This window comes from Suncus etruscus, chromosome 5 (genome assembly GCF_024139225.1).
Source record: "Suncus etruscus isolate mSunEtr1 chromosome 5, mSunEtr1.pri.cur, whole genome shotgun sequence".
NCBI lineage: Eukaryota > Metazoa > Chordata > Mammalia > Eulipotyphla > Soricidae > Suncus > Suncus etruscus.
In genome coordinates this window covers 64,332,983-64,356,092 of record NC_064852.1, presented here as the reverse complement: position 1 = coordinate 64,356,092, position 23,110 = coordinate 64,332,983, and the positions used below count along the sequence as shown (strand labels likewise).

At 39.0% G+C, this 23,110-nt stretch overlaps 1 protein-coding gene across 1 annotated transcript in view; it reads right to left on the bottom strand.

The window, feature by feature from the left end:
• Positions 1–6,213: 6,213 nt before the first annotated feature.
• RALB (RAS like proto-oncogene B) overlaps positions 6,214–23,110 on the bottom strand; it is a 51,220-nt gene continuing 34,323 nt past the window's right edge. Inside the window, exons 3-5 of the mRNA XM_049773160.1 lie at positions 18,487–18,695; positions 9,735–9,912; positions 6,214–6,672 (exon numbers count right to left, since the gene is read on the bottom strand). Coding sequence (XP_049629117.1) covers positions 6,553–6,672; positions 9,735–9,912; positions 18,487–18,695 — 507 coding nt within the window. The 3' untranslated portion in view covers positions 6,214–6,552. The remainder of the gene's footprint in view (positions 6,673–9,734; positions 9,913–18,486; positions 18,696–23,110) is intronic.

Here is a 23,110-nt window from a genome sequence, read left to right as displayed (position 1 = left end):
CCAGGTGTCCCTCCTCCCCACCCCATACTGGCCTGTACTCTAGACAGGCTTTCTATTTCCCTCATTCAGTCACATTTTGTTATGATAGTTCTCAGTGTAATCATTTCTGTGACTGCACTAAACGATCCCTGTGGTGAGCTTCATGTCAGGAGCTGGACCCTTCAGTCCTCCTCTATTTTGTCTCTGAGAATCATTACACAAATGTTTTTCATTTTTTTCAAAACCCATAGATGAGTGAGACCATTCTGTGTTTATCTCTCTCCCTCTGATTTATTTCACTCAGCATAATAGATTCCATATATATCCATGTATAGGAAAATTTCATGACTTCATCTATTCTGACAGCTGCATAATATTCCATTGTACATATGTACCATAGTTTCTTTAGTTTCATCTATTGAGGGCATCTAGGCTGTTTCCAGAGTCTGGCTATTGTAAACAACACTGCAATGAATATAGGTGTGAGGAAGGAATTTTTGTATTGTATTTTTGTGTTCCTAGAATATATCCCTAGGAGTGGTATAGCTGGATTGTATGGGAGCTCAACTTCCAGCTTTTGGAGAAATCTCCCTATCGCTTTCCACAAAGGTTGTACTAGATGGCACTCCCACCACCAGTGAATAAGAAGAGTTCCTTTCTCTCCACATCCCCGCCAGCACTGCTTGTTCTCATTCTTTGTGATGTGTACCAATGTCTGTGGCGTGAGATGGTATCTCATAGTTGGAATCAGTATTTTAGAGGAATAATGCTAGGTCACAGACACAGTATCTAACCATTTTAAATGTAACTATATTTCAAAGTTACAAGAGATCACATGCATAGATTATTTTGTTAATAAGATCCAATTATGGAGGATGGAGAAGTGCATTTAGGACAAAGAAGGGACCACTCTGAAAATAATAGTTGGAAATGATCTCTCTTGACAAGAACTGGGTGATAAAATGTGTTAGGTATGAAAAACTTTCAGTAACAGTATTGACAACTACAGTACTGAAAAAGAAAAAAAGAAATAGACAGGAAGGAAAGAGAGAGGGAGAGGAAGAAAGAGAGAGGGACGTGGGATAGAGGAGGATGAGAGAAAGGGAGAGAGAGAAGTGTTTGCCATTGAAGCAGTCTGAGGAGGTGGTTAGAGGGAAACTGGGGAGACTGGTTGCAGGAAATGGTGATAGGATGGGGTTGAAACTCAACCTTCAACAACTTGTTTTGTTAAATTTGGATCACATCCTTTGATGCTCCGATCTCATGAATAACTCCTGGCGATGCTCTGAGGGGACCATAAAAATGATGCCAGAGATCAAATCTGGAAAGACAAGTATCTCTGGCCCACCATAAACAACTTTTCTTTTTTTGGCATTTTGGGTCAAACCTGGCAGCATTCAGGGGTTACTCCTGGCTCTGTGCTCAGAAATTACTCCTGGCAGGCTAGGGGGACAATATGAGATGATGGAGATAGAACCCATGTTGGCGGCATACAAGACAAACACCCTATTCATTGTGCTATCGTTCTGGCTTACCAACTTTTTAACTCTATATCATGGTGATTAATTTTTTTTTAATAAAGACCCATGTCTATAGTAACTCCTTTATCTTTTTGCCCACAGTGGTACTTGGAGAAATAGGTTGGTAGCCCTAGTTTCAAATTGTAATGCTATACTATATTAGACTCGGAAGACAGTGCTCATTAAGATAATGTTTTGATAAAATTTTAATCTATTCATTTTCTACTCGATTATGCCTACTAATATAATCTAATGTTTATATCCAGAGATAACAATGGAATATGCAACTGCATGCCATAAGCTCCTGCTATAAGAGTTCATTCATTAAGTTTGTTATTGTGGGGCCGGGAAGGTGGCGCTAGAGGTAAGGTGTCTGCCTTACAAGCGCTAGTGTAGGACGGACCGCGGTTCGATCCCCCGGCATCCCATATGGTCTCCCCAAGCCAGGGGCGATTTCTGAGCTCATAGCCAGGAGTAACCCCTGAGCGTCAAACGGGTGTGGCCCAAAACCCAAAAAAAAAAAAAGTTTGTTATTGTAATTTGTTTTCAATTTCAGGTTGTTTACCATTATACCATAAGTTTCATGATTTAAGTTTGCTTTTAGGAAAGGAACCTGGATGTTCAAAGCCCTTGAATCTGGATGTTCAAGATGATTCTTCATGATGTAGACTCCATCTACAGTACTCATTATATTATTGTTTAGTTTTTTATACTTGAAAATTATGATTGTTTATAAGAATGCTTTATACACAAGCTAACCCATGAAGCCTTTCTTTAGTAAAGTTTCCCCTCGCCAATGATGATTGACCTAGAAAATGCAAAACCTTTATATCTGACTTGCTGGCTCTATATTTTTTAAGTGTTCTGACCCATTTCTGGGTCAGCTCTAACCCATGGATCAATCCTCAGTGTCTATGTGTGCGCATGAGTGTGTGTTGGCCACCTCAATGTCTGTCTAATGTCTGTCTGTAATGTACATAATGTCTATGTTGTATATTGTCCTTCCTCCTGTTACATATAACTCCACCCCCTCCACTTACCACCTTACAAATCCTTGTCTAGTCCTTCACTCTCACCCCAGATCTGTTATTTTCCCTCATTTAACCCTTTTTACCCTCAGCTCTTAACTCCTCAGGAACCAGAACATTCCCCCCACCCCAGCCAGCTGCCAACCAGCTCTCAAAGCAAAAAGACTGATTCTCAACCAACCTTACCTCAGCCCAAGAAGCTGCCACCACTGCGGCTGCTGATTTGCACTCAGTGGCACCTTTTCCCCACCTCCCTTCTCTGTGGACTATTGCTCACTAACAGATTAAGTTTCAAAGAAGTCCCCAGATTGAGGACATTTCCTGATATGTGACTGCTGAGAGCCATTTTTCAGACTCCACAAGACCATGTCGAAGGTTGAAGCTATGCTTTGGATTTTATCCCCCACTCCCTGACTATTTCAAAGGACTTAAAGGGGGCATGTATATCTCCTTCAAATATTTCTTTAGACATATTTTCTTAATAGGTATGGTTTTGTTTTTTGGGGTTTTTTTGTTTGTTTTTTTTTTGGTTTTTGGGTCACACCCGGCAGTGCTCAGGGGTTACTCCTGGCTTTACGCTCAGAAATCACTCCTGGCATATTGAGATACCAGGATCAAACCACCAACCCTCTGCATGCAAGGCAAATCCCTTACCTTCATGCTATCTCTCCGGCCCCAGATGATTCTTATTGTCTATATTCTTACATAGCAGCAGATTTCCCATTCTTTTGTTGGATCTATGTGGTGGAAAATTCTAGTAGATAAGTTTCTCTAGTGTTCCAAGTTCATGTTAGAACTAGGATATTAGGATTTTTTAGCTTGTTATTTTTACCCCCATATGCATCAGCAGTACCATGTGGCGTTGTTCCTTTTTGCATAGGCACATTAAAATGGGAAAATCTTACGTGTGCAAACAAGTTCTTATCTCAAGAGATAGGAACACAAAATTTTATATTGTAGTCGGGCCTTACACCCTGAATACTTGTCATAGTGACTTGGCTTAGGCTTCAGAAGATTAGACATTGGCCATTCACCCCTGAACCTTATTCCATCTATGGCACCAGCATTGTTTTCTACATCAGCACAAGGAATCGGTCTTCTACTAGGGAAGGCCGTGATGCTGCCCTGGCATTGACTTGCTCCAGAGTGGGTTCATATGATACCCTGATGACTTGATAACAGCAACTATCTGCTTTCAGGACAGGGCTCTTTGCTTTGCCACCTAATAGTGAGATGAAACCAGAAGACACTCCATGTCACTCTGACTTCAACACAGGATCTGTCCCAAAACCAGGATCTTAACTACAGAAACCTGACCACAACAACCGTGAATGGGAAGAATTTTTAATGGGACCATAGAGAAAGACTTTGGTGTTATACAACTTAGTATGTTCAGAGCCTGTAGTTGGTCTTATGCCATTATGTTTCATGGGTAAGGTCTTCCTGTTTTCAGGCCAAAGATTTTTCCTTTTTATTTTGTTGTGCCTATGCAAAGATAAACAAAAACTGTCATACACACACCTTTTTTATTATATTTTGTAAATATCTAATCTTTTAAATTGGGGCTCCCACCTTTTTCATATAACCTTGGGACATGGGTTACTTTTACCACATATTCCTGCATTTTCCTATAAACTAATAAGAGAGGAATAATGAAAGGCTGGGGTTAAAGGGCCAAGTGGTCTTGGATGCATTGGCAGGGAAATAAATAAAAACAGAACTAAATATCAGAGCCAAAGTCAATGGTAATAGAATCAAGGGACCTAAACTTTATCTAAACATAAAGGGGTCTGTTACACTGGCAGGCCAGGTAGCCAAAGGGTAGTGGTATAGGATGCAGTCTGGGTCCATTGGTGGAGGGAGGTTGACAGTGATGGTGGGAAGGACCCCAACTCATTGTGTATCTGAAACTCAACTATGAAGGACTCTGTAGATCACAATCTGAAAATTGTTTCAATAAAACAATTTTAAAACATCAATTTATATTGCTACCAAAATAATTCCAATAGCATGAAATAATCCATGCTACCTTTTTTTGAAATAAAGATACTAAATCTACCTACTCTCACCTAAACTAGTACAGCAGATGGCAAGCTCAAATGAAAATTAAGAATCTTTTTTAATTCTATAGGTCAAAGAGAACACAATGGGTTTATTCCTTGTTTAACATTCAGTAGATATATGGGGCTGGAGAGATAGCATGGAGGCAGGGTGTTTGCCTTGCATGCAGAAGAATGGTAGTTCGAAGCCAGGCATCCCATATGGTCCCCCAAGCCTGCCAGAAGTGATTTCTGAGCGTAGAGCCAGGAGGAACCCCTGAGCACTGCTGGGTGTGAGCCAAAAACAAAACAAACAAACAAAAACATTCAGTAGATCTGGATTTGAGTTTCAGAACCCCCTATCTGCTGAGTTGGGATTAGCCTGAGGACAATCATATATGTGCCCCCCAACAACAACAACAAATCCACCTTATTCAAGAGTACTATTACCTAGTTACCTTCAACTTTTTACATTTTAATAGTCAAATCTCCCCAAAAAGGAGATTTGAATGGAAATGCTTTTTTTACACTTGTGATTTCTCACAGCCCACTTGAAGTTTATCTAATATTGCAGAATATCTTGTTAGATAATGAAAACAATAATGAAAAACATAATATTTCTTTAACACCTATATTTCACATGAATGGCAAAAGGATAAAGAAAAGGTCCAAGTCTTGGAAAACATTTTTATTTGCTTTATTATTCAAAAACCCCATGATTCCCTGGGAGGTAATACAAGATCAAGATTCTACAATTTCAGTAATAACCATAAATTCAGAAGGTTCTCACTTTTCCCACCCAAATATACTTTTTGGCACCAATATGTGAAATGTCACTTCTGAAAAATGGGGAAAGAGGCTGAATACTGGGTTTTGATACTATTGCTCCTTTCGTGACAAAATGTCCTGATTGATGAATGTGCAGTATTGATACAGCAATGATTAATTATAGCACATCAATAAAAATCTTTTTCTATTTGGCTGTCTCAGAAAAATAGGTGTTAGAAATAGCAGCCGATTCTTAAGAGGTAAAAGAGCAATAGTTTACCTGATCTTCCCCCACTTCTAGCTGTACAGTTAGAATGACTGAGCAATTCCATAAGAGGTAGCAGAGTGTCTGGCACAGGTTCTGGGTCTGGCATCTTTGAGTGCCATTTTAATGCATGACATTCTTTAGCAAAACTCGGTTGCCCTGGGACAAACAGAAGAGGCCTTTGCATCCCTGTGAGTAGGTGGAGCTGCTAGGGACAGCACTGGAGAGTATAGATAGAGGCAGAAAAAACCCTGACTGGCACAAGGCTAGTTATGAAGTATACTGCTCAAGTGTTTCCTGAAGCCACTGAAAAGAGCTCTGGTACAAAACCCAGGATGCTACAGGAGAACAGTCAAGGCGGACTGTAAATCACCAATATTCAAACACATTTTTCATCATGAGAATTTAGGAGCTTCTTCAAGACTTATAGGGCCCAATTTAAATGATTTTTTCAGAGCTCCAAAAATGTTGATAAGAAACTTACCACATACATGCATATACACACACCCTTTTTTTTAGCACTAGAACTTAAATGTTTTGAGTTCAACTATTTATCTGATAATAGTTGGGAGAATCTTACTTCCTCCCCTGCAAAAAAAAAAAAAATACCCCAGCAAAATAAGACATTTTTATTTAGAAGGGAAGATGGCAGTGCTGTAAGACGAGGCGGCAGCATTCTGTCTTCTGGACTCACACCTGACCATTTCTTGCCTACAGCACTAGACACCTGGTCAGTTTAGGGGGAGGAGGACGGGGGAATGGGAAGAAATCCCGAACCTCCTGGCACAGCAGCCAAGCGAAGGGCTTGTTTCTGTGGCCAGCCACTGAACTCCTTCCTCACAAGAGGATTTGGTGTGAATAAGATGGGGGACGTGGAGAGCAGGGGTACACAGTCTGAGCTGAAAATCCTCCTGAGTCCTTAGTGGTGCAGACTTCATCCACCACTGGGGCTTTCACAGTAAGCAACATCGTTCTTTAAAACTTTTCTTGTTCTTGCTGCTTTTCTTGCCATTCTTGTCTTTGTTTTCAGACACCTTCTTTGCTCTGATTTCTCTCATGAGGTCAAAGAATACCTGGGGCAGGATGGGGTGAGGTGGAAAAAAATGAAAAGAGGAGAAATTCTGAAGACTCCATTTAATGATTCAATGAAGCAATTAGACAACCATATGCTTCTATTTTAATGTGCAAAAAATTACTTTGATAAGCCAGGGGCTATCACAAACATATAAAACATACACCTTTTATACAAATTAAATATCTGCTCCAGACCAGCTGATGCCAGCAACATCACTAGTTTTTCCCATTCAACAGTTTACTTCTGAATAAGTTGCTCAGGGCAGTCTAAGAAAGAATGAAGCATCACAGGAGTGTGTTTAGGAAACACACAATTATTGTGAATGACCGAAGTCACTTAGCCACCATAGAGGACAACACAGGGTCAAATGCCTACTGCTAGGTGCTTTCCTATAGGCCACTGTGCCCCACTTGGTGGTTAACCCATAAAGCAGGAAGGCTGTTCTGACAGACAGATTTACAGCATTAGCCTACACATGGCTAATTGGCAACAGGGCAGGGCATAGAGTGGAGGGCTGAGAACCTAAGCAATGGCTCCTGTGGCTGTGCGACTATGGAGAGGGAGGGAGACCTATGTAAGATGTCCCATTCTCCTTTAGTCCTGCCTATGAAAAGCCAATTCTCAGATCAGCCTGCAGTTCCTTGTGATGTCAGCTGAAAGGAACTTGATCGAAAACCAATGAGGCTTGTCCTTGGAATGCTAAGTGTGCTCGTTATATTCCAATGATCATTTGTCACAATAGTTCGCATTTTGCTCACTGCTACCAGCAATCACGCCAATGGACATGATTATAGCCAGCAGACAAAAGATGCCTCCTACAGAGCAACAACTGCAATTTCTCACAGAGCATGATAGAGACTGAGCAGGAGACTGGACATAGGCTTTTCTTGGGATGTACACAAACTCCAGAGCTTTTGCTTATGTTCTCACAACAGACCTGCTTCTTAGGGAGAGCAAAAACCAGAGAAGTTCACATGCATTTATACCAGTGCCAGGGACACAAAGGTCTTCCCCCAAGCTGATCAAGCTAGCCTGACATCCTTTTCCTCAGCCTCTCAGGAAATCTGACCCCTACTAACAACAGTATGAACAGTTTAAAATGTTAAAATCGGGGCTAGCGAGGTGGCGCTAGAGGTAAGGTGTCTGCCTTGCAAGCGCTAGCCAAGGAAGGACCATGGTTCGATCCCCCGGCGTCCCATATGGGTCCCCCCAATTCGATCCCCCGGCGTCCCATATGGGTCCCCCCAAGCCAGGGGCAATTTCTGAGCACTTAGCCAGGAGTAACCCCTGAGCATCAAATGGGTGTGGCCAAAAAACCAAAAAAGAATAAATAAAATAAAATGTTAAAAGCTTTTAAGAGGAGAAAAGTAAAGTATGTCCAACTCAAAGTGATGACAAAGTCATTCCTCTGCTGATGTTATCAACAACCTCCTTTTAGTGTAAATTGTTTACAAGTGAATACAATGCTGCCAGTCATAATTTCTGCTGGTTCCTGTTTGGCAGGTCAGGCTGGTCTAAGGGAAAAGGAAATGACAAGCCCCAAGCAGCATCAACCCTGCTCACAACCCCATTAAAAAACACCCCCAAAGTTCCATGGAGGGAAAGTGTTTATGATTTGCTTTTAAAGAATGCATGTCTGGATTTTCTATAGCTAAGAAACAAGTTTTAAAAAAAAAAAAAAGCAAAAAGAGAAGAGCCCAAGAATCAACAAGTGAGATGAAAAAATCAGAGGAAGACAAAGAAGCTGACAAGTAAACCACTACACAAGTAGACCACACCAACATTTATACTGTAGGTGTACCAAAGTGCTTCTAGGCTGAAGCCCTTCTAATCCCAACAACTTTCTAACTAACACCATTCTTTTACCATCACTCCGAGCTACCATCAGGTTTATAATTTTCTCTTCAGGTTAGATGGAAAGGAGAATTTTTTTCTCCTTTAGAAAGGAAAAAGCATAATCACTTGGGAGATTCTGCCCTGCAATGGTGTGTGGGGTCACCATTGAAATGTTCAATTAGATTCTGCTAAGAGGCAAGTGAATAAACACAAAACAGGCAGAAGAAAAGTTTGTTTTTAAGGTTGTCTGCTAGGGCTGTGTATCAACCACCTTTAGTGTTCAGTTATTTAAAAACTGTAACAAGCAATCAGGAGTAAGTGTATTTTCAAAGTGTCTGTTTGGCTGGTCATGGTCATCCTTTACATGAGCTGAATAAGAAAGCAGTGGGAAAAGATCTGGAGAGTTGGACCACACCCGATGGTGCTCAGGGGTTACTCCTGACTATGTGCTCAGAAATCACTCCTGGCTCAGGGGACCATATGGGACACCCAGGATTGAATCTAGGTCTGTCCTGGGTCAATCATGTATAAAGCAAATGCTTTATCACTGTGCTATCACTCCAGTCCCAAGAGAGTTGATTCTTGAGAGCAAATACTAGCTAGAAACTAAATTATTAAAAAAATAATTCAGAGGTGGCTTAGTGGTTGTGGTGGTAGTGCCTTACAGGTATAAGGTTCTGGGTTTGAGCCTTGGCACCACCAACACTGCTGAAGATTCTTGAACACCAATAGGTGCAATACCCAGCACAATAATCGATGATAAGTAAACAAATGAAGACCAGCCTGGCTCTACTAGTGGGCAGTAGGATGAAAAAAAACATTTAAACAAAAATGCAAGCTATGTATCTTTAGGAAAGCCCCAAGAGGTAGCCTGACAGCCAGCCCAGCTGTGAAGGAAGAGATGAGAAGCACAGAAAGGCATTAAGTTTATCTTTCCAGTGAATTCCTATAAACCAGTAGTATCATCCTGCCATGATCCCAAGGGCAGTGCCAACATGAAGTGTACTATAACAGAGCTTCATGTTACACTGTGAGGACTCTGGTGTTTGGAGTTCAGGGAAAACTCTCCCAAAGCTTAGATTTCTAGAAAAATCAGGTTCATCTCCCTGCCATCTCAGGCCTGTGGTGTCCACAGATGTTTTCCTTAAAGCCCCAAAGATGAGCTATCTCTACTCTGTGGCTTCTTGTCTGTATTTGAGAAGCCCTTAGGGAACACATGCCTACCTTGTCCACGTTGGCCCGTGTTTTGGCCGATGTTTCCACATACTGAACACCCCACTCTTCTGCTTTGCTCCTTGCTTCCTCGATGGGTACTTGTCTCCGCTCCTCCAAATCAGACTTGTTTCCCACGACAAGCAATGGGATTTTATCTTCTTCAGCCTTAACCCGAAGGATCTGTTCCCTGGAGGCATTATAACAGAAATAAGGCAACTAAGAAGGCTAGAGCAATAACCCAATTCCATTGACTGACCTAAATGAAAAGCAGAAGAAATTGCTACACCTATGGAAAAGGAAAGGAGGAAAATATTGGAGATTTGGAGAGAAATGTGAATTTATGCAATAAAATTAAGCCCAATTATATGTATCTTCACATATAAAACTCTAATAGTTTCCCTTTTAAAATGTCATAACTTCTTTATGAGAACAAATTCCATGAAATCTACTGGTTTCTGTTCTTTTATTTCCACATGGAATGATTCAGTTTATTGGTAGATCACAACATTAATTTGACAGGTCACAATTAGTGATTTTTTTTCTCAATGAAGAATATTCTAAAACAGGCTAGGAAGAAGTATTAGAGGGAAACAGAAGCAGTAGAGTTAAATATGATTTTGTGAACTCCTATCATGTACACATATTTCTGTATGTAAGTACCCACACCCCTCCAATTTCTATTTAGAAGTCAATAATACAGGCAACAAAATGGAATCATTATTTAGATGGTGATAAATTGTAATGCACATAATTTGCAATGTTCCAATATCTATGAAAAAGACCTCCAAAATATATGTGAAAAATTAATTCCTGAATTGCCAACAAAGAAAAAATAAAAAAAGCACCTACACCAATAGAAAATAAGATAAAAGCTATCAAAAATTACATGGAGCTGAATAAAAGTAGTCCTAAAAGTAAGTTCTTAAGAATATAGGCCAGGGCCAGAACGATGGCGCAGTGGTAGGGCATTTGCCTTGCATGCGGCTGACCCAGGATGGACCTTGGTTCGATCCCCAGGCATCCTATATAGTCCCCCAAGCCTGGAGCGATTTCTGAGTGCACAGCTAGGAGTAGCCCCTGAGTGTCACCAGGTGTAACCCCCCCCCAAAAAAAAGAGTGTAGGCCATATGACTTAATAAGATGCAAACAATCAATGCTCATTATAAAGGAGCCAACCAAGAAAATAGTAAATGAGGAGTTGTAGAAATAGCACAGCGGTAGGACATTTTGCCTTGCACACGGTTGACTTGGACAGATCCAGGTTAGATTTCCAGCATCCCATATGGTCCTCTGAGCCTGTCAGGAGAAATTTTTGAGTGAAGAGCCAGGAATAACCCCTGAGCACCACTGGGTGTGACTCAAAAATGAAAGAAAAGAAAAGAAAAGAAAAGAAAAGAAAAGAAAAGAAAAGAAAAGAGGAGAGGAGAGGAGGGGAGAGGAGGGCAGGGGAGGGGAGGGGAGGAAAGGGGAGGGGAGGGGAGGAGAGGAGAGGAAAGGAGAGAGAGAGAAAAAGAAAGAAAGAAAGAAAGAAAGAAAGAAAGAAAGAAAGAAAGAAAGAAAGAAAGAAAGAAAGAAAGAAAGAAAGAAAGAAGAAAGAAAGAAAGAAAGAAAGAAAGAAAAAAGAAAGAAAGAAAGAAAGAAAGAAAGAAAAAGAAAGAAAGTAAGAAAGAAAGAAAAAGAAAGAAAGAAAGAAAGAGGAAAATAAGGAAAGAAAGAATAAGAAAGAAATAAAGAAAGAAAAAAGAAGAAAGAAAGAAAGGAGAAAGAAAGAAAGAAAGAAAGAGAGAGAGAGAGAGAAAAAGAAAGAAAGAGAAGAAAGAAAGAAAGAAAGAAAGAAAGAAAGAAAGAAAGAAAGAAAGAAAGAAAGAAAGAAAGAAAGAAAGAAAGAAAGAAAGAAAGAAAGAAAGAAAGAAAGAAAGAAAGAGAGGAAGGGAGGAAGGGAAGGAGGAAGGGAGGAAGGGAGGGAGGGAGGAAGGAAGGAAGGAAGGAAGGAAGGAAGGAAGGAAGGAAGGAAGGAAGGAAGGAAGGAAGGAAGGAAGGAAGGGAGAGAGAGAGAGAAAGAAAGAAAGAAAGAAAGAAAGAAAGAAAGAAAGAAAGAAAGAAAGAAAGAAAGAAAGAAAGAAAGGAAGGAAGGAAGGAAGGAAGGAAGGAAGGAAGGAAGGAAGGAAGGAAGGAAGGAAGGAAGGAAGGAAGGAAGGAAGGAAGGAAGGAAGGAAAAGAAGGAGGGAGGGAAGGAAGGTAAAGAAAAGAAGGAGGGAGGGAAGGAAGGAAGGAAGGAAGGAAGGAAGGAAGGAAGGAAGGAAGGAAGGAAGGAAGGAAGGAAGGAAGGAAGGAAGGAAGGAAGGAAGGAAGGAAGGAAGGAAGAGAACAAATGAAATCAAATCAGTACAAAGAAATAATGAAAATTAGAGCAGATATAAATTACATAGAAACAAAAAAAAAGGTAATATAGAAGGTTAACAAAATCAAAAATGGTTTACTAAGGAAAAAGGAGGAAACTCCAATTAGGAGAATTAGAAGCAATAAGGTACAAAAAAAGCAAATATCAGAGAAAAACAAAAGATTCTAAAACACTACTATGAAGACAGATATGCAAACAAATCGAACAAACTAAAAGAAATGAAATGCACAGACTTTTGAAATCACATAGCCTTCCAAGACTAGAAAAAGAAATAGAGTTTATTTATTTATTTATTTGGGGGTCTTGATTTTGAGGCCACACCTAGTGATGCTTGAGAATTACTCCTGGCTCTGCATTTAGAAATTAATCCTAGCAGTGGTCCAGGGACCATATGGGATGTTGGGGTCAAACTTTGGTCAGTCATATTCAAGGCAAGCACTTTACATACTATATTTTCATTCCAGCCCCCAACATAGAAAGTTTCAACAGACTAATCACATGTACAAAAATCAGAATCTCAATCAACAATCTCTATAACAACAAAGTCCTGCTTTTCACTAGGGAAATTTACTGAACTGTCAAAGCAATTTACTACTTAGCCTTTATTAATTCTGAAAAATTAAAGAAAAAATTACTGACCCTATCTTATTAACATATTCCATAAAAGCACTTGGAAAAATACCCACTTGCAACTTAAAAAAAACTCCAAATAGGGGCCGGGAAGGTGGCGCTAGAGATAAGGTGTCTGCCTTGTAAGCGCTACCAAGGAACGGACTGCGGTTCGATCCCCCGACGTCCCATATGGTCCCCCCAAGCCAGGGGCGATTTCTGAGCACATAGCCAGGAGTAACCCCTGAGCGTCAAACGGGTGTGGCCCCAAAACAAAAAAAAAAAAAAAAAAAAAAAAAAAAAAAAACCTCCAAATAAACTGGAAACAGAAGGAGATAAAAGCTTTTCCTTTAATACATAGCCAGAGATGTCTGGTGTGGAACTCCTAGTCAAAATGACTCAACCAAAAAAGTATGAAAGAAATAAAATAGAAAAAAAAGCAAAACCATCATTAGTTTTCCATGATATGATCATTTACACAGAAAACTCTAAACACTACCAGATTACAATGTAAACAATGATTACATAAGATAAATAATTCAAACACTCTATTGTAAATTATAACAAATACTATTAAACTGGTAGGATCCATCTATAAAAATATATCTCAATACAAAACCCCTTCCTTACACCTATATTTATTGCAGCATTATTTACCATAGCAAGATTCTGGAAACAACCAAGATGCCCTTCAACAGATGAATGGCTAAAGAAACTGTGGAACATATACACAATGGAATATTATGCAGCCATCAGGAGAGATGAAGTCATAAAATTTTCCTATACATGGATGTACATGGAATCTATTATGTTGAGTGAAATAAGTCAGAGAGAGAGAAAGATGGAGAATGGTCTCACTCATCTATGGGTTTTAAGAAAAATTAAAGACATTTCTCAACAATTTTTAGAGACAAAAAGAGAGGAGGGCAGGACGTTACAGCCCACATCAAGGACCTCACCACAAAGAGTGATGAGTTTAGTTAGAGAAGTAACTACATTGAGAACTATCCTAACAATGAGAATATATGAGGGAAATAGAAAGCCTGTCTAGAGTACAGGTGGGGAGGGGGAGAGGAGGAGGGGTATTTGGGACATTGGTGATGGGAATGTTACACAGTGATGGGGGGTGTCATCTTATATGACTGAAACCCAACCACAATCATGTTGGTAACCAAGGTGTTTAAATAAAAAATATTAATTAAAAATATATCTCAAGAAGTTCACTCCTAGGGATATACTCTAGGAACACAAAAACACAATACAAAAATTCCTTCTACACACCTATAATCATTGTAGCACTATTCACAATAGCCAGAATCTGGAAAAAACCCAGATGTTTGATAACAGATGATTGGCTAAAGAAACTGTGGTATATATACACAATGGAATACTATGCAGCCACTAGGAAAAATGAAGTCATGAAAATTTCCTATACATGGATGAACATGAAAACTATTACACTGAGTGAAATAAGTCAGAGGGAGAGAGAAGACACAGAATAGTCTCATTCATCTGTGGGAGTTAAGAAAAATAAAAGACATTATTGTAATAATACCCAGAGACAATAAAGATGAGGGCTGGAAGGATCGGCCCACAATATAAAGCTTACTACAAAGAGTGGTGAGTTCAGTTAAAGAAATAACTACACTAACAGCTATCATAACAATGGTGGTGAGTGAGACAAGTAGAATGCCTGTCTCAAAAACAGGCAAAGGGTGGGGGAGGTGGGGGATTGGGGCATTGGTGTTTAGAAGGTTGCACAGGTAAAGGGGAGTGTTCTTTTTTTTTATATAATTGAAATCCAATTACAAACATGTTTGTAATCATGATGCTTAAATAAAGATATTATAAAAGAAAGAAAGAAACTGAAAAAAAAAGAGACCGGAGAGATAGCACAGCTGTAAGGCGTTTGCCTTAGGTGCAGAAGGATGGTGGTTTGAATCCTGGCATCCCATATGGTCCCCCTAGCCTGCCAGGAGCGATTTCTGAGCATAGAGCCAGGAGTAACCCCTGAGCACTGTCCAAAAACTGAAAAAAAAAAAAAAAGAAAAGAAAAGAAAAGAAACTGAGCTGCCATAAGACTCCCCTCCAAAAAAAGTCAACTGAGAGTAAGGTGTCTTGTCTTTGCATACTGTGGACCACAGTTCTATAAAGGCACTTCATATTTCTAAGGATACAGTGCCAGGATGACCCCAAACACAGAGCAAGGGGAAACAGCTGAGCCCTCCTGGATATGACCCAACATCTCTCCTTCCCAATAATCTACCACATTGCAGTATAATACCAAAAAAGAAATTAGAAAAATTTACAAATTACATGAAAAGAATAATGAATATAATAAATATAAATTATAAAACAATTAATAAATAATAATAAAATATATGATAATACACCTAACAGAGGAGGGGTAAGACCTTTGTAATAATATGAAAACTTAAGAACTTGTTAAAACAAATAAATGATAATACACAAAAAGGCATCTTGTAAAAAAAAAAAGGCATCTTGTGTTCAGGGCTGGAAGAACAGACATTGTGAAAATGGCAATTACCTAAAGTAATCTGCAGATTCAATGAAATCCCTGTCAAAATCCCAATGGTGGGCCTGCGAGGTGGCGCTAGAGATAAGGCGGTTCAATCCCCCCGTGTCCCATATGGTCCCCCAAGCCAGGGGCAATTTCTGAGCGCTTAGCAGGAGTAACCCCTGAGTATCAAACGGGTATGGCCCGAAAAACCAAAAAAAAAATCCCAATGGCATTTTCCAAGGAAAATAGAAACAAATTATTTTAAAATAAATATAAAAATACACACACACACACACACACACACACACACACACACACACAAAACAAATAACCCCATAAGAAAAGAAAAATGGAGGAACATGCTCCCTGACTTCAAATACTCAAAGTAATCATAATGAAAACAGTACAGTGCTGGACCAAAACCAGATACACAGATCAATGAAACAAAAGAGTCCAGAAGTAAATCCACACATAAATGAACATCAATTTATAATGAAGGAGCTAATAATATTCAATAGAGAAAGCCTGCTCTGATGATTTTGTTTAACTTGATACAGGGTAACATTTCACAATGACAGAAATACTTCTGTTAAAATGAAAGTGTAATACAAGTAAAACTTGAGAGTAAATCTAAGTGGCTTTGCTATATTCTACATTTCAGCAAGGGTCAATGAACATGCTAACATTTTTTGGGGGGGCCACATCCGGTGACACTCAGGGATTACTCCTTGCTATGCACTCAGAAATCGCTCCTGGTGTGGGGGACCAAACTGTGGTCCGTCCTAGGCTAGTGCCGGCAAGGCAAATGCCTTACCGCTCCACGCCACTGCTCTGGCCCTGAAATATGCTAACATTTCTAAGCTAGATGAATAATATAAAGTATGTATAATAATAACTGATATCTTCCTGACTCATCAGTCTGGCATAGAAAGGTAAAATGACCTCATTCATAAAAAACTATTGTTTTAAAAGGGAAGCTTTAAATTCTAGTCTCTAGTTGTCTGGTTTAATGAATATTGTCCAGGAAACACTTTAAAGAAAGTATATTAACAGTTTGGCGGGGGCGGGAGGGAAGCTTTACATGAACACATACAAAAACTGTTTAAAACTCTTCACAGTCTCCAAGTGACTGGGTTTAACCACAAAGACTCAGATAATCCATCTACATTCTTTTGTCCTTACATTGTGTGTGTCTGTGTACGAACGCCTGCATGCTCACACAGTTTATATTCTCTGCAGATGACTCTTCTACTCTCCAACATTGCCTTTCCTAGCTAGTCATAGGCAATGGAAATCCAAAATGTCAAGGAAACAGAAGAAAAGAAAGGCATATACACATCTGTATTGTTCAAGGAGGCATCAAAAAAAAAATGGAGTCAGGCAAACACAATTATTACTATACAAATTATGTCCACATATAGAAACCTTTAGGTAAGTCATAAAAGCCTAAGAATAAAGCATCCTTATCAAATGTTCTTATCAGATGATTAAAATGAGTACCAAAAATATATACATAAAAATGTATAGACACACACACACACTCACTTCTGTTCCAGAGACTTGAGATGTGCAACCTTAAAGACTTGAGGCTAAGCAGCTTAAACTCTCAGTTAAACTACCTTATTACCTTCCACTCACTCTACTGATTTACCTGAGTTCACCTCCCTGGCTCAAAGATGCTGCCTTCCACATTTTGGATGGATATTTAGCTTCCTCATTTTCACTTTTGGTTGATCACTTTAATTTCTGACCAGAACTTGCTAAAGAATGAAAAAGAGTTAAATTTTGTTCTTTTCTTAATTTCCTGTTAAATGCTAGCCCTATTTCTTAAAAAGTCACCTGGATAGACAAGTTATTAGGAAGAATAAATAAACTATCATTGTGTAAGGCCAATGGGAAGGGCAGGAGGTAGAGGGAATAATATAATAAAATGCTCATAGGGCCAGGGAGATGACTTAAAGAGCTGAAGTGCATATAAGAGCTCCAAGTTCAATTCCTGGTTTCCACCATATGATTTCCTAAGAACTGCTGGGAAAGCTGGCTCTTAATTAATTAAAGTTTCTGTAAGAATTATACCCAGTGTCTCATTATTTCTTTGTTACAGTATGATGTTAAGGCATCTTTCATAGCCACATTTAAATGATTAAAACAGCAAACATTCTTCTCACTGTAAAAGCCCCAAAGCCCAGAATAGGGAAGCCTCGAGCTGGGCTCCTGCCTAGAATTTACAGACTAAAACATCATTTCCTTCTATATCATCAATTGCATTTTCAGATTTAAAAAAAGAAAAGAAAAAATGCAGAATCTTCAATACTAAATAAACTTGCCCAGAGTCACAATCTGATAAGTAGGAGAATAGTGGGGGCTGAGTGATAGCACAGCGTAAGGTGTTTGCCTTGCAAGTTGCTGACCCAGGTTCGATTCTTGGCATTCCATATGGTCCCCCAGCCTGCAAGGATCAATTTCTGAGCACAGAGCCAGGAGTAATCCCTAAGCACAGCTGGGTGTGGCACTAAATAAATAAATAAATAAATAAATAAATAAATAAATAAAGATTTTAAAAAATAAGTAGAAAAATAGAGACTAAAATGCATATCTTTCTGATGCAAATGCTAGGGTTTTTTTCATCCAATTATGCATACACTAAAAAGTCTACCAAGTAACATAAAATGGTCACTCTGATTTAATTTTCATTCTGTTTCATAAATCTCAAAATAGATTTATTGTTACTTTTCTATCAAAATTATTAAAAGATAGTTAACTCTTATAAATTGTTAGGGACTACATAACCCGGTTTAGTTTCTAAGTATATGGAATGACTCTGTACTCTTTAAGGACAATAAAAGATTATTAAGATAATTTCTACAAATAATTAAACAAAGATTATATTAAATAAATAATGAAGTGTGTGCCAGATTAAAAAAGCTGCTAAAAATTCTTCTTAAATATGGACCACACCTAGAGGAACTCTCAGGTCATCGAATCTATAGCAGCCATGCAGTGCCAAGGATTGATCTCTGGATCTGGTACATGCTAGGCATGTGCTATACAACCTGAGTGCCTTCCCATTCCTAAGTCCCAAGAAAGTTAGACAAAATTCTTCCTAATAACAAGTTCAACCCTCTCCAATTATGCCCAGAGCCTAGTTCTACTGTCCTTCCCAAACTAAGACACATAGAAGGAAAGCAAAATAATTTCTCTAGGTAGAAAGGATTTCCTTTCGAACAGACCTGAATTCCGAAGTTGCTGTAAAAGACTCATGTTCAGTGATTGAGAAGACAAGGAGAAATCCTTCCCCACTCCGGAAGTAATTGTCTCGAATGGCTGCATAGTCCTCTTGTCCTGCAGTGTCCAGAATGTCGATCTGAACTTCTTCTCCATCAAGAACCACCTTCTTTCTGTAACTATCAGCTTTAGTAGGTTCATAGTCTTCTACAAACTAAGAAAATACAAATTATTAGTAAATCACTGTTTGCCTAAAATCAACAGACTCAAATCTGTTTACCTAAAATCAACAGTTCAGTGTCTAGAATGATCACACCATAAAATAACAAGAGCTCTCACTGTAGCATTTCCATTACTTATTGCTCAAAGTTCTTCCATTTTTTAATTTTGTTTCTAAATAGACATTCCCATTTTATAGATGAGGGGACCAAGTAAAAGCAGAACCTTTGGCAATAAGGCTGGTATAAAAGAATGCTACAAACTCTGAAAAGAGGGGAAAAATCACCATCAAAAACAGGATAAACTCATCTGAGAAGTAATTTGGCAGAAGTACCAAAAGGCTTAAATAACTATACAAGATGATAAATACAAATGGCCAAGATTAAATTAAATGGCCAAAACAAAATTCTCAAGTACTGAAAAAAAATGTGGGTACATCCTTTTATTTCCTTGAGGTAGAGAAGGCCTTTTTAACTTTTAAATTTTAATTTTAATTTTCAAAATCCAGGAGCTGTGTAAGAAAAAAACTGGCATATTAGATACAAACATGTTTTTAATACTTCTGTATGGTACAGCACTCTATAAATGAAGACAGAAGTAAAATGGAAAATGTTTCTAAAGCCAAGCCAAAGAAGTTATACAAACATTTCCTAAGGAGGAGAGGAAAAAGATAACAATCCAACAAGGAAAAAGAGAAGTAGCAAGGGAGCAAACAATTCACAAATACAAAGGAAACTAAATATGTAAAAAAAAAAAAAAAAGATGTTTAACTTCACTAGTAAAGAAAATGGAAATTAAAACTATATTAATGTACCGTATTTCACCTACAAAATTGGCAAAAATTCCAGTCTGACAACATATTCGGAAAAAAGGTGATTGCTAGTAGGAGTAAAGAACAATATGGTCTTTGTGGAGACAAATGTAGACTAGAAAAGTGTTTTCCCTCTGCTTACTCATCCTTTCTAGGAACCTAATCTACAAGAAAAGAAGCATTAAAAATATACAAGGTTATTCACCAGAAGACTATAGAAGCCAGCAGATTAACAACCATCCAGATGCACAGAATTGTAAATGGGACAGCTGCTGTGGATAAGTCTGGCAGATCCCCAGAATTTGGAGTTTCCCAGTGATCCAGCAATTTCATGCCTAGATAGATACCTAATTTAAGACAAACATATGTCTATATAAAAACTCCTAAATATTCACAGAACAATTTCATTCATAATAACCAAAGATTAGAAACAATCCAAATATCCACCAAAATATCAGTCGAAAAAACATGTCAGATCAGGGCCCGGAGAGATAGCACAACGGTGTTTGCCTTGTAAGCAGCCGATCCAGGACCAAAGGTGGTTGGTTCGAATCCCGGTGTCCCATATGGTCCCCCGTGCCTGCCAGGAGCTATTCCTGAGCAGACAGCCAGGAATAACCCCTGAGCACCGCCGGGTGTGGCCCAAAAACCAAAAAAAAAAAAAAAAAATGTCAGATCAATCAATGGAATATTATTCAGTCAAAAAATAAATGAAGTATTGAGGCTGGAGAGATAGTACAGTGGGTAGGGCATTTGCATAAAACATGGCCAACCCAGGTTCAATCTCCAGCATTCCATCATTGGTATCCCAAGCCTCCTAAATGCAGAGCCAGGAATAACTCCTGAGCACCATTGAGTGTAGCACAAAAAAAACAAGGAAAAAAGAAATAAAGTACCAATTCACGATGAATCTTCAAAACAGGTAAGATTCAAAAAAAAAACCACATCATATATGAGTCTATATGAAAGATCCAGAAGAGACAATGGAAACTAAACTGATCAGCACTATGGTGTTGCATTTCTTTTTGGTGATGAAAATGTTCTAGAATTGGTGATGGATTTACAAATGTGCAAATATAGTAACCAAAATGGTAGGTATTATGGTATTTGACGGTATCTCAATTTCTTTGAAAAGGAATGACAAATTAGCACTTATTACAAGATGAATGAGCTTTAAAAATATTATGCACAATGAAAGCAAACAAGACATAAAGGTGACATATTATGATTCTATTTAAATGCAAATTAAAATAGGCAAATTCACCAAATGAAAGTGGTTGCTAGGGGCTCAGATGAGGAGTACAAATGAGAAATGATCTAGAAATGTTGGGGTTTTTTTGAGTGATTTTACTGTCCTAAAATTACATAATGGTGAACAATGAAATTGTTCTGAATTTATATCATAGTTGTACACCTGTGTGAATTACTAAAAATGACTAAATTGTCATTTTAATAGAATTAATATATAATTGTATATAAAGCTATAATTTAAATTTTTTAATTTAATCTATCTTGAATGTATCAATAGGAACTTATAGGTTCTTTCAGGAATTTTTATAGATTCTTTCAGGCCAGGGAGATAGCTCAAACCTGTGAGGGGATGGTGCAATCATGCAGGAGTTCTGGATTTAATCTCCAGGTATCCCATGGTCCCCTGAGTACCACCTGGAGCTCTCTACCTCCAGCAGACTATGGTCCCAAAAAGAAAAATGCCTTAAATTATCAGCTGTTATAAGTTCAAATGATTTAAATATGAAAGTAAAAATACTAAAACATTTTAATTAAACTTTCTTAAAGGAAATGTAAAAATTCATTAAGGTGTCACACTGCATTCTTTGTTTTACTTCTTTACAATGAAATCCATTCCTGACCAAAAAGGCAAAATCCCACCTCCCAGAGCAAATCTCTGGCTACTTTACAGAGCATCTCAACTGCTTTATCACAGAATTTCAAGGGATATTCACATCTGCCCTCCTGTTGTCCCAATCTTATGCTCCACACAGGCATGAGAGCACCTTTGGAAAGTCCCAAGCATTATGATGGCCAGGGTATAAGTGGGCCACATCATATCCATCCATACCAGCTTACAGAACAAAGAGCATGTGACTGAGGCTCTAGGCTAGTCCAAATCCAAGTTCTCTGGCTGCCAATAGATCTACATCTTCAAAAAGTGGAGCTCCAAGTTCAATGTGGATGCGTTTGCAGATGTGGTGGCTAGAAAAGGCTCATCTCAGGTGAGTGTGGGATCAGACAGAACCCTGATGGCAGGCCTCACAAAGGGTGGGTCCTATAACCTGAGAGCTTCAGAGCCTGCCCTGACTCGCTGGTCCCCTGTCCAGCTACCCAATAAATCCTGCTTCCTATCTAAGAAAAAAATTAGCCTACCTTCATAGTTAATCAAATTTCAATTTTATTGAGAGTTCAGAAAATTTATTGTAGACTTCACAAGATTACTAATAATGAAAGTTTTATCACTATTATCAAATTTTGAAACCTTCTCGCACAGTTCTCTGTAAAAAGCTAAAAGATCTAAAAGAATTTCCAGAGAAGTTCCAGATATTGTATTTAACACCCCGTTTCTCCTCTACCACCCTCACACATTCAGTACAGTCCTGGTGGACACAGTCACACAAGGACACAGTCCAGTACTGCACTCCATTCCAGTGAGTACCAATGAGACTGCACCCCGTGGGCAGAGCAGAAGAGCAGAATCAGTGAAAGCCATTCCTATGCTGAGACAGCTAGTACCCCCCCACACACACACACATAGGCAACACCACTTCACATAGATGAGGACCACTACTCTCCAACAGCTCCTCTTAGCTGTTTCTCAAATATGTCTGTGGCCACCCCACCATCACCCCACCAAAGATAAAGCTGAACAGAGGAAAATCTAGTAAAGCAAGATAATGAACTTATTCACTCATTTTTCCACAAACTTAATAAACTGCATGCCTGTGAGCATTCAATCAAAGTGACCCTGATGCACAAGCCCTGCCCATAGTACCAGGAAATGGCTTTCAAGGAGAGCTATGTCCTGCCACAGGTATCACGACAGTGCTGTTACTCTGGACTCAGCACCAGTTTTAACACTCACATTAAGCAATAGCATTTAGGGCAAAGACAGTACTATACCTTGCCTTGTTGCACAGGGAACCTGCTGTCTCTCACCTAAGAAAAGCTGAAGACATGAGGACAACTTAGGTGCCCAATTTCTCTAAAGCAGAGGTCACAAAGACAAGTATCTGCATTGCACTATAGAATGAACTGGACAGGGCCCGGAGAGATAGCACAGCGGTGTTTGCCTTGCAAGCAGCCGATCCAGGACCAAAGGAGGTTGGTTCGAATCCCGGTGTCCCATATGGTCCCCCGTGCCTGCCAGGAGCTATTTCTGAGCAGACAGCCAGGAGTAACCCCTGCGCAACGCCGGGTGTGGCCCAAAAACCAAAAAAAAAAAAAAAAAAAAAGGAATGAACTGGACAAAAGTCTGTCCCTCCTCCCTTGCTTCCGTCAAAAAGCAAATTCAAATGTGACCATGGAAATGATGTAGGCAGGGGCCCCTCACCTGCCTGCCAGAGTTGAAGTTACTAAAATCAGGA